General features: G+C 51.9%; 1 protein-coding gene across 1 annotated transcript in view; it reads left to right on the top strand.

The window, feature by feature from the left end:
- The window catches only part of igdcc4 (immunoglobulin superfamily, DCC subclass, member 4), a 58,571-nt gene that overhangs the window by 29,330 nt on the left and 15,329 nt on the right, over positions 1-13,912 (top strand). Inside the window, exons 4-12 of the mRNA XM_035419506.1 lie at positions 1,253-1,386; positions 3,945-4,079; positions 5,829-5,981; positions 6,739-7,149; positions 8,050-8,214; positions 9,183-9,320; positions 10,498-10,671; positions 11,156-11,389; positions 13,568-13,672. Coding sequence (XP_035275397.1) covers positions 1,253-1,386; positions 3,945-4,079; positions 5,829-5,981; positions 6,739-7,149; positions 8,050-8,214; positions 9,183-9,320; positions 10,498-10,671; positions 11,156-11,389; positions 13,568-13,672 — 1,649 coding nt within the window. The remainder of the gene's footprint in view (positions 1-1,252; positions 1,387-3,944; positions 4,080-5,828; positions 5,982-6,738; positions 7,150-8,049; positions 8,215-9,182; positions 9,321-10,497; positions 10,672-11,155; positions 11,390-13,567; positions 13,673-13,912) is intronic.

Raw genomic sequence — 13,912 nt, 5'->3', positions numbered from 1 at the left:
ACCCTGGACTCCATATGCGATCTCCTTTGATCTCTTGGGTTCCCGTGATGCTGCTGAGGTTCTAAGCTGGCGCTTAGGGCCAGTAGGGGGTGCTGTGCTCCACTTATACGCCGCCCGTGCACGGTTTGCCTTTTGAGAGAGCGACACACGTTGAGACAATGCATAGGTGTTGTGCATTTTTTTGTGTGCAGTCCTCGGAGGCAGCGGACGGGTGTCTGAACGGAACTTGACCTGTCCCTCCTCTCATCCGCAGGGGGGGGGGGAGGGGCAGGTGCGTGGAGGAAGAGAGATAAATATTGACAAGTGTAAGCACAGCATGCGGCCATCGAGCTGAAAACTGTTGTGCAACGGCGGGGGGGGGCTGACGTACAACGCTCGGTGACCTAGATCACAAGCCCGTTCTGGTTTGTTCTCTTCCTTAAGCACACCTCTCTCCCTCCCCCCTCTCTCTCTTGCTCTCTCCCTCTTTCTCTCACTCTCTCCCCCTCTCTCTCTCTCTCTCTCTCTTGCTCTCTCCCTCTCTCTCTCACTCTCTCTCTCTCCCCCTCTCCCTCTTTCTCTCCCTCTCTCCCCCTCTCTCTCTCTCTCCCTCTCACTCTCTCTCTCTCTCTCTCTCTCTCTCTCCCTCTTTCTCTCACTCTCTCCCCCTCCCTCTCTCCTTCGCCCTTTGGACCGGTGGGAAGCAGTGCCCAGTGGCTTTTTGTTTCATCACACGTCTCCGCCCCTTTCTCACGCATCACCCCGCAGGGACGTGCCCCAGGTAAAAAAAAACCGTGCGCTTGGCGCGGGCTGTCACCCACAGACCCCTGCCCCCGTCCCTCTGTGAGCGCTCCCCCAGTCTCACAGGGGAGCACCCCCTCCTCTGACTTTCTCTAGTACAAATGCAGGGCGGCGGGTCATTTTTCAACCTTAAAAATCAGCAAGTCTCTTCACGGAAAGAAAGGAAGCCGGTGAGGTCAGTCGACGGGCCGCTTCAGTTGAAGTAAGCGCTCGGTAACAGCGAAGGCTTCTGCGCCCTGAGTGAACGGCGCTACGCTAGCGCGTCTCTCCACGGGTGCTGGAGCCCAGGGGGGCTCCCCGGCCGTCTGGAGGCCTCGCTTGGGGACAGACGTGCCGCCGCGGACCGGCGAGCCGCGAAAACGAATGGGCAAGGGAGCTGCGCTTTTTTTTGGCGGTTAAAGGAAGGCCGGCCGGCCCCATTTACGCGTGCTAACCTCCTCCCCCCCCCCCCCACCCCCTTTTGTGTCCGCAGGTTCATCTCGCTCCCCAACGGCGCGCTGCAGATCCTCGGGGCGCGGAGCGAGGACGCGGGGGCCTACCGCTGCGTGGCCTCCAACTCCGCCCGCAAGCGCTTCAGCCAGGACGCCGCGCTCGCGGTCACGGCAGGTACGGTCCCCCACGCGCGCGCGCCGGGCGCCTCCTCCGCCCCCCCCTCCCCCCCCCACCCAGGCACACCCTACGCCCCGCCACATCGCCAACACAAAACCAGGCACGACCGCATCGACCGTCTAAATGCTCGATAACGCCTCGAATTGATAACTAACGCTAAGGCAACTCGAAATGTATTAAAATGCGTCTTTGTAGTGGTTTTGACGGCTTTGACGGTTAAAAACAGAAAGCGTTTGTCCGTTTCGAGTTTAAAATCCAATTAAATGAAATGATCGTCATTACCATCTCGATAAATGCTGTCCAAATTCCATTAAAAAAAAACTTTTGAAAGCCTTTCAGGCTTTGTCTGAGTGTGAAAAGGTATTGATCTGCAAAGTGATAAAGCATTCATTTACTTGGTCGATAGCCGTACGAATGGGGTTTTAAAAATCAGTCGTGGAATTGGGCGACTGGTTTGAGCCGGAAGTGGAAAGGATTTAATATCCAGGCGCGTCAGGAGCTATGTTCTCTCGCTCGTGGTGTGCAGTTTTCATTGTGATGCACGGAATGACCGGACTGCACGCTAGACTCCCGAAGAAATGCGTCTGCCAAAGGTCACAGGCTGTGGGGCTATTCTGACACGCCGCTCCCACCGAAGGGGCGGGGCCTATAGATTTATCCCCGCCCACAACGGAGGCAGAGCATTTACCAACGTAGGGTGGGGGGACACGTTTATTCGTGAAAAAGGAAACAAGTTAAGTGTTAGGCTGTAGTGTGCGTTTGTCGGGGGCGGGGGGGGGGGGGGGGGGGGGATTATTTTCTGCGTGGAACTAAAATGTTTTGAATCTGTGTCAAAACCCCAGGCACGTCGCAGCTGTCGCAGTTCTTGCAGCGGCGTTTAATTGGACGGGCGTGACTGGAACTGGGGAATGCATGTCATACTGTAAAAGAAAAAAGAAAAAATGTTTCCACGTTTTTATCTTGTGACCCACATCAACCCCTCTCGCAGCCCACAGCTGGGAAAGCCACTGATACACGCTCATAAAAAAAGTGAAGATATTCTCGTAAACTTGCGATCAAGTGATTTGCGCTGTAAACACACCTGTGTTCCCGTACGTGCGTGTGTGCTCACGCTGTAATGATTAATTTGCGCGCTCGCACGCGTGTCTTCAGGTACGCGGACAAGCGTCTCACGCTTGCACTTTTGAAGAGCTCGCCCTCAGTGGAGCCCAGCCACACACGCACGCACGCACACGCACACACACACACCCACATGCACACGCACACGCACACACGCACGCACACACACACACACACGCACACACACCCACACACACACACCCACACCCACACCCACATGCACTCTCACACACACGCACGCACACGCACACACACACACCCACATGCACACGCACACGCACACACGCACGCACACACACACACACACGCACACACACACACACACACACGCACGCACGCACGCACGCACGCACACACACACACACACACACACACACACACACGCACACACACACACGTACGCACACAGCTTTCAGTACTCATCTCTGTGACAGTACAGAACGGAGGCTGACCCACTTAAAACCCCCGGCCTCCGTGCATAATCAGCCTGTGCCGTACGTAATCGCGGTGACTAATTCACAAAGTGCTCGCTGTTTCCCAGGAAGCTTGCGGACGCTTCTTTTTTTAAGGAATCGTTATCACAATGCGGGTTTTTTGACAGCGTCCGAGGCCCGGGATGTAACCTGCGCGGTCTCTTCAGCGAGGTTACTTACAGCCTCCGGAGCACTAAATATATTACATTACATTACATTACAGGCATTTAGCAGACGCTCTTATCCAGAGCGACGTACACAACTTTTTACATAGCACTTTACATTGTATCCATTTATACAGCTGGATAGATACTGAAGCAATGCAGGTTAAGTACCTTGCTCAAGGGTACAACGGCAGTGTCCTACCGGGGAATCGAACCTGCGACCTTTCGGTTACAAGGCCAGTTCCTTACCCGCCGTGCTACACTCCGTCCGTAAATATAGGGGATCCATCTTGCGTGCTAATGCGCAGTTCCGCTCAGTCCGAGGCTGCGTTTTATTTATTTATGTACTCGTTTCAGTCGGGGGCGAGACTGAACGGGCCTTTCACGTGCTGAGAAACCGAGCGTACGCGCTTCTGGCACACAGTGCGGCCGCGCGTAATGCCACAGAGAGCGTGAACGGTTGACACCTGTTTGCCTTTCTCAGGGATTTAAGTAGGCTCGGGCGCTAAACGAAACGATGAAGGGGGGAGGGGCTTCTCGCTCTGATTGGCGGTTGAGGCGCCGCCCAGGTCGGCTCGCGCTGAGCGAGGGGTTCCTCCGGCTGATGTTCTCCGGCGCGGACGAGGGCCTGGAGTCCACCGGCGAGTTTTTTTGCCCGGAGAAATCCTGCGAGCTGCTGCCCTCTGCTGGCTCGCTCTCGCGCCTGCGTCTTTGTCCCTTCCGCTCTGACCGTCGTCCCAGTGCAGCGAATCAGTGTTGCGTTTTCTGCGATTGGTTTCCTCTCCCCCCCCCCCCGCAGGCCCGAGCCCCGCCCTGGAGGAGGTGGTGATCGTGGTGCCCCCCCAGAACACCACGGTGGTGTCCGGACGTCCCGCGGTCTTGGAGTGCATGGCGCAAGGGCTGCCTAAACCCCTGGTGTCTTGGAGCAGACAAGGTGCGTCAGCCCCACGCCCCTTCCACACCCCCACGCAGTTCCCTTTTTTAAAAAACCCTTCCTGCTGTGTTTGAATGAATGAGTGAATGAATGAATGAATGAATGAATGAATGAATGAATGAATGATTGCATTTATATAGCGCTTTTCCGAACGCTCAAAGTGCTTTGCAGTGATGAGTGGGTACTCACCTCACCCCACCACCAATGTGTAGCACCCACCTGTGCGATGCACGGCAGCCATTTTTGCGCCAGAACGCTTCCCCACACATTAGCTAAGTCGGAGAGGGAGAGAGAACGTTTCTTTTTAGCCGATTGTTTTCACCCCCCGCTGCTTTTACGTCTTTTCTCCCTGCCGCTCTTCCCGGCTGACCTCTCTCCCAGTCGCCCCGGTAACGGGCCGTCGCTCGTTCCCCGTGTACTTTCCCCCCGCGTTTCGCGTTGTGTTAATATTGGTACAGATGGAACAGATTGCGCGCAATGCTAAAGTCCTACCTCAGCCCGGTCAAGTGTGCCTTTTTATTATTATCTGTCGTCCCGAGCCGTAGACTTCAGTGCTGGAAATCCGCGTTCCCGCTGACATTTACGCGGCTTAGGAATGCGAACGCCCCTTCCCGAAATACGACCTGCTGCCATCCCTTCAGGGGCGCGGCGTGCTCTTTCTCTCAGCAATGTTGCCCCCCCCCCCCCCCCCCAAACCTTTGGGGCATGTCACGGCAACGTCTTAAGGGAGAACCTTTGGACAGGTCCTTCTGCGCTGGTCTCACGTGTCATAGTAACGTCTTAAGGGAGAACCTTTGGACAGGTCCTTTTGCGCTGGTCTCACATGTCATAGTAACGTCTTAAGGGAGAACCTTTGGACAGGTCCTTTTGCGCTGGTCTCACGTGTCATAGTAACGTCTTAAGGGAGAACCTTTGGACAGGTCCATTTGCGCCGGTCTCACATGTCATAGTAACGTCTTAAGGGAGAACCTTTGGACAGGTCCTTTTGCGCTGGTCTCACATGTCATAGTAACGTCTTAAGGGGGAGACTGTGCTGAACACCAGCACCCCTCCCCTGTCTCCTCAAGGCCAGTGATTCCTTTGGTCAGATTTGCCTAAACGGACCTATCAGTGTGTCTGTATCTGTCTTTTTATAGTGCTATTTACAAAAATTCTTTCATATAGCAAAAAAAAAAAAAACATTGGAAATTATTCCCCGACCACCTTAAACCCATTAGGGAAAAAAACACCATATATCTGCTTTAGAGTGTTTATGCAAAGTGTAAGATCCTGAAGCACCCCTTTAGATCCCTTTCCCCTCGCTGAACGGCAGCTGATGTTCTGCAGTCGTTCGCTTGGCGTGTTCACGGATGGCCGGAGAGCGCTCGCTCCAGACGGAGATCGCAGACCCCCAGCAGTCACTCCCTGGGGGCGGGGTCTCTGCTTAATTAGCTCTGGCTCATCAGTGTCCCCCGAGGCTCAGAGGCCTCTGGTCCCTCATCTCCCTCCCCAACCCCCTTCCCTCCCGCCCTCCCTCCCTCTAGCCTCTGGCTCCGCTGGCCCAGTTGGGGCCCGGTTCCAGGTGATGCCCAAGAAAGGGCCAGCTGAGGCCCCTTTGACGCTCGAGGTGGTTCGGGGATGAGGGAGGCTTCTGTCGGTCTTCTCCCCGCGCTCTCTCCCTGCCCAGCGGGGCTCTGGAAGTGGGCTCTTGGGACGGAAGCTGTTTTCGGGTACGCCGTTTGATCCGTCTGTGTCCGGGTTCGTTTTCAGACGGGAGGCCTATCGCCACGGATGTGGTCGTCCTGGCGACGAACCTGCTGATCCCGGACACGCAGCGTCACCACGCGGGCGTCTACGTCTGCCGCGCCAACAAGCCCAGGACCAGGGAGTTTGTCATAGCCACTGCCGAACTGCGCGTGCTGGGTGAGTGTGTTATACAAGGTTAAACATTACTGTAAAGAGTCTAGAAACGCACCACACTGCGCTAGAATACCCACTGTGTCCTCTTCAGATATGTCTGTCTGTCTGACTGTCTTTCTGCTGTCTGTCTGTTTTCTGTATGTCTGTCTGCTGTCTGTCTGTGTGCTGTCTGTTTTCTATCTGCTGTCTCTGTCTGTTTTCTGTCTGCTGTCTGTCTGTTTTCTATCTGCTGTCTGTCTGTCTGTTTTCTATCTGCTGTCTGTCTGTGTGCTGTCTATTTTCTATCTGCTGTCTGTCTGTCTGTTTTCTGTCTGCTGTCTGTCTGTGTGCTGTCTGTTTTCTGTCTGCTGTCTGTCTGTGTGCTGTCTGTTTTCTATCTGCTGTCTGTCTGTGTGCTGTCTATTTTCTATCTGCTGTCTGTTTTCTGTCTCCTGTCTGTCTGGCTGTGTGCTGTCTATGTGCTGTCTGTCCGTTGTCTGTCTGTCTGTCTGCCTGCCTGTGTATCCTCCTTGAGTGGCTCAGTCCCCTGACTGTCTGCTGTTTATCTGTCTGTCTGCGTGCTGTCTGTCTGCTGTCTGTGTGTCTGTCTGTGTGTCTGCCTGCCTGCCTGTGTATCCTCCTTGAGTGGCTCAGTCCCCTGACTGTCTGCTGTTTATCTGTCTGTCTGCGTGCTGTCTATCTGCTGTTTGTCTGTGTGTCTGCCTGTCTGTCTGTGTATCCACCTTAAGTGTCTCAGTTCCCTCTTCCTCGCCCCCCCCAGCCCCCCCGGTGATCCTGCAGCCCCCGGAGACGGTCTCGCTGTCGCGGGGGAACACGGCGCGCTTCGTGTGCAACAGCTCCGGCGAGCCGCCGCCGGCCCTGCGCTGGCTGAAGAACGGCGGGCCGGTGCTCTCCAACGGGCGGGTGAAGACGCCGAGCCCCGGCGTGCTGCTCATCAACCAGCTGGGCCTGGGCGACGCCGGCCACTACCAGTGCCTGGCCGCCAACGGCCTGGGCACGGCCTGCGCCAGCGCCCGGCTGTCCGTCATCGTCCGCGAGGGCCTGCCCAGCGCGCCGCGCCGCCTCGCCGCCCGGCCCGACTCCAGCACCAGCGCCCTGCTGGCCTGGGAGCGGCCCGAGCTCAACAGCGACCGGATCATCGGCTTCTCCGTCCACTACCAGCGCGCCGCGGGTGAGCCGCGCCGCCGCCGCCCGCCGCCCGCCTCGCGCAGCCGCTCGCGTCGCTGTTACCTCACCCCGTACGCGATTAACGAGCCTGCATCTCCCCCGCTAAGCGCGTGCGACTTACCTGCCGCCTTTTTATTCTACGGCAGTTGTGTTAAAGCAGGGCAAGAAAGCATCAAGTGATGTGAGTCGGGCATAAATATTTGAAAAGCTTTTGGCCCGCCGTCAGTCTTTGAACCTGCTTTTCAGCAGATTTAACGTGCTGTCGATGTATTATTACATTACATTACATTACAGGCATTTAGCAGACGCTCTTATCCAGAGCGACTTACACAACTTTTTACATAGCATTTACATTGCATCCATTTATACAGCTGGATATATACTGAAGCAATGCAGGTTAAGTACCTTGCTCAAGGGCACAACGGCAGTGTCCTTACCCGGGAATCGAACCTGCGACCTTTCGGTTACAAGCGCAGTTCCTTACCCACTGCGCCACACTCCGTCCTATATGATGTGAGTCGGACATAAATATTTGAAAAGCTTTTGGCCCGCCGTCAGTCTTTGAACCTGCTTTTCAGCAGATTTAGCGTGCTGTCGATGTAGCGTGCAGGGGAACGAAGGGTACAGAGGAGAGTAAATGAGAACGCAGCGTAGAGAGATGTGTTAAGGGTAGAGCCAAAGGACTTGTACATTAACGTCAGAGCCAAAGGACTTGTACATTAACGTTAGCGCCGCGGAGAGCGGGCGTTAGCCTAATCTAGCTCCGACGGCGGGCCCGGCGCACGACGCCCCCCCCCCCCGCACGTTGGCGGCTCTGAACCGCCGAGAACGAGCGCGCACCTGCGCGGTGGCGCCCGCTGTCAATCACAGAACGGTCCCCTCCCCTTTTTCCCGTGTCCGCCAGGGTCCAACAACATGGAGTACCAGTTCGCGGTGAACAACGACACCACCGAGTTCCACGTGAAGGAGCTGCAGCCGCACACGGCCTACACCTTCTACGTGGTGGCGTACTCGCCCATGGGCGCCAGCCGCCCCTCCCTGCCCGTCACCGTGGAGATGCTGGAGGACGGTGAGCGACGGAGGGGGTGGGGGGGAGGAGCGGCGAACTCATCTGAAATCAGACCATAGACGGAACCCGGAGTTATTACACAACCCACCTTTTTTTCGATAAGGAGCCCACAGTGTTAATATGAAATTCTGCGTGATTTGAATTTGTGAACAGCGTTTGTATAACTGAACGTGCCTGTATTTTTGCCACTGTTATGTCCGAGAAGTTAGACTTTTCATTAATCTTTATCATATCACATTTTTCTATCAGGTCATTCTCTGATGCAAGCATTACTGCATCAACACATATCCACAAAGCATAATGAGGAGAGACGAGCATAAAATCTGAGCCAGTTGGGGAAAATTTGTTGTTCCCTGACCCAAGGAAAAGGTTGTCAAGACAAACTCCTGGCAAACAAGGCCATGAGGCAATTGAATATAAACAAATAAAAGGTTATGCAAGCATTGCAGTGCAACAATCGCTTCCTTTCTTACCACATTCCCACATGGACCACATGGAACCGGCTAAAGATAATACACTCTTTTACAAGCATGCTAATTCAATGTACTTGTTAAGTACGGGGATAACAAGAAACTCACAAAGCGCATTGAAGACGATATTTCAAGCTGTCAGATATCAGTGCACATCCAGTAAATCCAATTATGAATCTATTTGATCTCACAGTGTCATTACACATTTAATATTTTGCTTAAAAGTGGCTAGGATTACTGCAAAAGCGCTTTACTTTTTGGGTAGGGTTGGGACCCCCAACTCAAAAATGGACGAAGAAATAAACATAATTGTGAAAAATAAGGGGCGAGAGAAACGTGGTCACTCCCTCAAGTTCATTTCCAATTTCTCTCAGAAAAAACCGTGATATTAAATAAAGAAATAAAATTTCAGTGAGGCACTTTTTTCATTGCTTTGCGTTATTTTTGCTTTTTTTGCGTGATGTGTCCTCCCCCTCGCCCTCCCCCTCCCCCCGGCAGTCCCCAGCGCGTCTCCGCAGCTGTCCGTCTTCAGCACCTCCTCCACCGACATGCGCCTGATGTGGCCCCCCCTGTCCTCCCAGCACAGCCGTGGAGATGTCACCCGCTACCGCATCGACTACTGCGCCCTGGAGCAGGGTGAGTGCCCCCCAATGGCCGGAGGACTGCAACTGCACCTTCGGCCGCTCTCTCGATGATTAACTTTTTTTGTGCGTGTGCGAATGTGGCGGACTTCCCATAAAAGGAAAAAATAGTTTGGAGCCCTAGCATTTTGTGTGTGTTTGAAGGGCACGCAAAGCATTGTGTGTGTCACACAATAGCGCATGGGAAGTGCGTAGAAGTGTGTGTGTGACTCAGTTGAACGAGGTACATGCCTGAGTAGCATTGGTCTACTGAAAAACAGCACACGGTTCATTAACTGAATGGTATAGGATATGTAACAAAAATGAATATTGTGCAATGTATTGTGTATTGTAACATGTATAGTTCGCCAACATTAGAAAGAAAACACATTTGGTGGAAAAACTGTTTTTTTTCGTTCTTAAAAAAAGTACATTATTGTGACAAGAGTTGTATTCTTCTTCAAAGGGGAGCTCATTTTTAGACTGTCCTAAATTTTGTTTCCAATGCTCGGAGTGTCCTCACTTACACTATCTTCATTATTTACAGTATCACGAGTATAAACCTATTTTTAGGAGTTTAGATCATCTGATGAATGTTGTGCATCTTAGTGTGTCTGGAATTTTATTACATAAATTTCTGTAAAAAATTCTTGCAGAATAATACTACCGATAAGGACGTTCAGCAAACCCACAATTTTCGAACAAACAGAGATACCATAAATGACATGAAAAACTTTTATTTTACAAAAAAATATAAATTAAAATATTCACCTTTTGCAGTAATAACCGCTGAGCATATTCATACCCTTTTTTTTTGGCTGTCATATGGTTCTGAAAGTTCACACAAACGGTTTCTGTAGAAGTTCCCTAACTTCTGGCTTGTTGTCTCATCAAATATGGCTTTTTGAACTCAAATTTACGTAATTTTCCTGCGAAGTAAAAGGTTCTTTTTAACTTCTGACTGTTCACTTCTTGCCTTCTGCCATTTGAGGTCAGTTACAGCAGTTAAACTGCTAAAAATGCTCTAAAAACAGAATGCTAAAACTCAAGTGCACTAAAACTTTTGACCTGCTGTGTAAATATTCAGTCCGTTGCAACTCCAAAGCTATTTGAGCAGTGCGTTTGGGGTGAAGACATACGACGTGCGTGTGTTTGTTGAAGGCGTATGACGTGCGTGTGTGTGTCCCCTCCAGAGGACAACGTGACGTCCGTGGAGGTGGGGGGGGACGAGACCCAGTTCACCCTGCGGGGTCTGCAGCCCAACCAGCTGTACCGCCTGCGCATCGCCGCCGGGACGCGGGCCGGCTTCGGGACGCCCTCCGAGTGGACCCTGCACCGCAGCCCCGCCCACATCAACCACACCATGGGTACGCCCAGTTTGGCCGCACGTCGCGTCTCGCAGTGTCCGAGCGACACGTATTTAGACTGATTAACTGGGTGCATAAGCATTTCCAGGTTGAGTGTCATGCTATGTAGTGTTGAGAATCGCCTGATCTGAACAGGCACTGTTTGACTGCCGTGACCTCTAGTGGCGAAACGTCGTCACTGTCGTTAGCTTCCCAGTTGCCGGTCACTCGGAAGGCCGGTGGGTGAGTTAGAATGGCTGACACAAAAATCGTTCTTCACTTTGGATTTTTTTTCAGTTTCAACCAGAGCCTAGCAAAGTGATGTAATGTGTGATGTGCGTTTTTGCTGGGTCAGTCCGAGCTGTGTCCTTGAGTTTCTCAGGTTCGATGTGGATACAGTTGGCAGCGTGGTTACACCCACCTCCCCCCTCCCCTCCCCCTGCCGGCCCCACCCCCCCCCCCCCCCCAGCTCACTTGTTTATTTTTCCTCTTTCCCCCCGTCCAGTGCTCTTCGCCCCCACCGAGCTGAAGGTGCGGGCCAAAATGCACTCCCTCCACGTCACGTGGCAGGCGCCGCCCAACAACACGCAGGTCTCCGGGTACAAGCTGCACTGCCGGGAGGCGGAGCTCGAGGAGCCGGCCAACGAGGAGCGCCCCGAGGGCGAGCGGGAGAAAAGGCAGGGGGCCGAGCCAATCAAACTCAGGAAGAAGAGCAAGCACCATGAGGTCACCGGCCTGGGTGGGTGAGCCGGTTCTGCCCGCCGGCGGTCGACTGGTCCGTCGAGCGGCCGCGGCTTTCACGAAACTCGCTGATCCGGTCGCGCTGTTTGCTTCTGTCATTTTGGTTCGTGGGGTTATCTGTCAAATCGGCAAACTGTACCAGGGTTTGTTTTAGGACAGAGCTTCCCGCGCTCGGTCCTGGGGACCCCCCCGTATATGCTGGTTTTTTGTTTCCGCCTATCCCGTGCTTACTGTAGCTACGGTACTTAAAAAACACGTCTTCGTATTCCTCCACCGTTTAAGCATTTAGGACGGCACCCGTCATCCATCAGTCAATCAGTCAATCAATCAGTCAAGCGTATGGTACTTAGCCCCCTTGGTAGACTGTAATTCAGGGAACAGGCCCGTCAGAGGAGGGAAGCGTTCGCTTGAGCTGATGCGGACGACCTTTTAAAACCGCAGCCGTAGATGCAGGGGAGCAGCCGTTCCCCGATGGCTTCATTGTGCATTGCTTCCTTTGTGTTTGTAAACAAAGGCTTCAGAATTTCCGAAGCACGAGCGTTACAGAAGTTTAGCTCTGATGCCGGGAGCCCGCGAGGGACGCTCTTAATTTAGCACGCTCCGCTTTCCTTTCTATCGGAGGCTTCCTTCGACTGCGCGCGAGCGCCACATGCTAAACTCGATTTGCTGCTGTCTGCATTTGATCAAGGTTGGCTGTGTTGTATTATGCACATACTGGCATGATGACATGCATATTGTGTTCATATGTAGCCTGTGTGTTAAAATGTCATGTTTGATGCCACTTTATTTTATGACACAAATGTTGTAGAGATTAACCGAAAGCTTTTGCGTGTTATGTCATTTTCATCCCATAAATGTTGTAATACAATTGTCTAGTCCATATCACCCCTCTCCCATTTCATCATCCCTCTGTCCTAAGGCTCCTTCTCAGTCAGTGTACACTCTGTCCTAAGGCTCCTTCTCAGTCAATCAGTGTACACTCTGTCCTATGGGTCCTTCTAAATCAGTCTTTACTGATCTGGTTCATGAGAGGGAGTACCAGTTAGCCAATTAATCAAGCAATTAACTAGTAAATGCTGTAAAATATGTTATCAATTAATCTGCGAATCCCATGACCCCCAATAAGCCGTTTAAAAAATGTCCGTAGGTACAGTTTGTAAGGGGGAGGCAACGAACTCCAGAGAAAACAGTATTTCCTGGAAGCACTTGAAAACTAGCCAAAATACCAAAGTACATTGTTAAAGGCTGTTTGAAATCCAGCATGGAACTAGCTGATAAAGGCTTAAAGGTAGCAGCATTTAGACTTTGTTTCAGGCAATTTTGTTGCTGTTGTTATTGTTTTCATGAACATTGGTTTACTGATTGCTGTAATAATATTCTGAAAGTAGTCGATTGCCAAAATTTCGTGGTTATGTTTGCCCTTCTGGGTGGTGGTCAGACGGCCCACCCACCACCCCACCCTCCCTCCCTGGCTTGTCATCATGGGCATCATGGGTAGGGTGGGCAAAGGAGAACAGTTCTGCACGTTAACAAATACAGTGCGGATCCTTCAGGCATTAAAATGGGCCCAGTAAAACAGCCAGGTAGCAGTGTCACTCGCATTAGCCCTGCTAACACAATCAGTTGTTGCTCCTCCTGATTTCACTTTCTATTCAGGTTCAGATTCAGATTTATTTGAAAACATCATTGCGTAGAAATATGAATTAAGATGCTTTTTACAAGTTGTTGATGACCGCTCTGGAATAATAACTAAAAATAACACAACAAAATAAAGTAATAGCATGCAGTAGAGCTACATGATAGATTCTCCCCACCCTTTATTGTATTAAGTTTTTCAGGAAATCATGCACTCTAAGTAGAAGCAAACAATGAGAGTTCATGTTGCATGTTCATGTTTTGTTTTAGTATCTGAAACACTGCGGGTCACTCAGTGTATAGACTCCAGTGCTGGGTCTCATTGAAGTGCCTTTCTACTAAAAGTAATATCTGTTTTGGCTCCATATTAGCATAAAGTAGCAAATCAGCGATTATTTGAAGGCAGTGTTTTTTCAGAGGCTGTGAGCTCTTCACGGTTGTGAAAAGCTCTCACTTCTGTCACAGTGATAACCTTTACATTCTTTTTGACTGTATCTGCCATCTCATCCGGTGAGTAGTAGCATTTGTCTCTGTCTGTCAGTCTCAGACCGTCTGTACGAGGTGAGAGTGTGGGCCTACAACAAGCAGACGGACGGCTACGCAGCGGTGTGGAAGGGCCGAACGGAGAAAGCTCCCATCACGGGAGGTAAGCGTTTCATCACTAGACACAGTTTAACTGGGGACTCAAGCAGCCTTACTAAAGTGGGCATTTCAGTTTTGTATTATTCATTCAGTGCATAATAGTGAATTTTACAAACAACAAGAGTTGTGACTTGTTGGAATGCTTCCTGAGCATCGGGCGAGCCTCGGGTGTGTCGAAGCTGAGCCTCAGGTATGTCGCGGGTGAGCCTCAGGTGTGTCGAAGCTGAGCCTCAGGTGTGTCGAA

The sequence above is a fragment of the Anguilla anguilla genome, chromosome 5 (assembly GCF_013347855.1).
Source record: "Anguilla anguilla isolate fAngAng1 chromosome 5, fAngAng1.pri, whole genome shotgun sequence".
Lineage (NCBI taxonomy): Eukaryota > Metazoa > Chordata > Actinopteri > Anguilliformes > Anguillidae > Anguilla > Anguilla anguilla.
The sequence above is the reverse complement of the archived record's forward strand: the minus strand, read 5'-3'. Positions and strand labels throughout refer to the sequence as shown.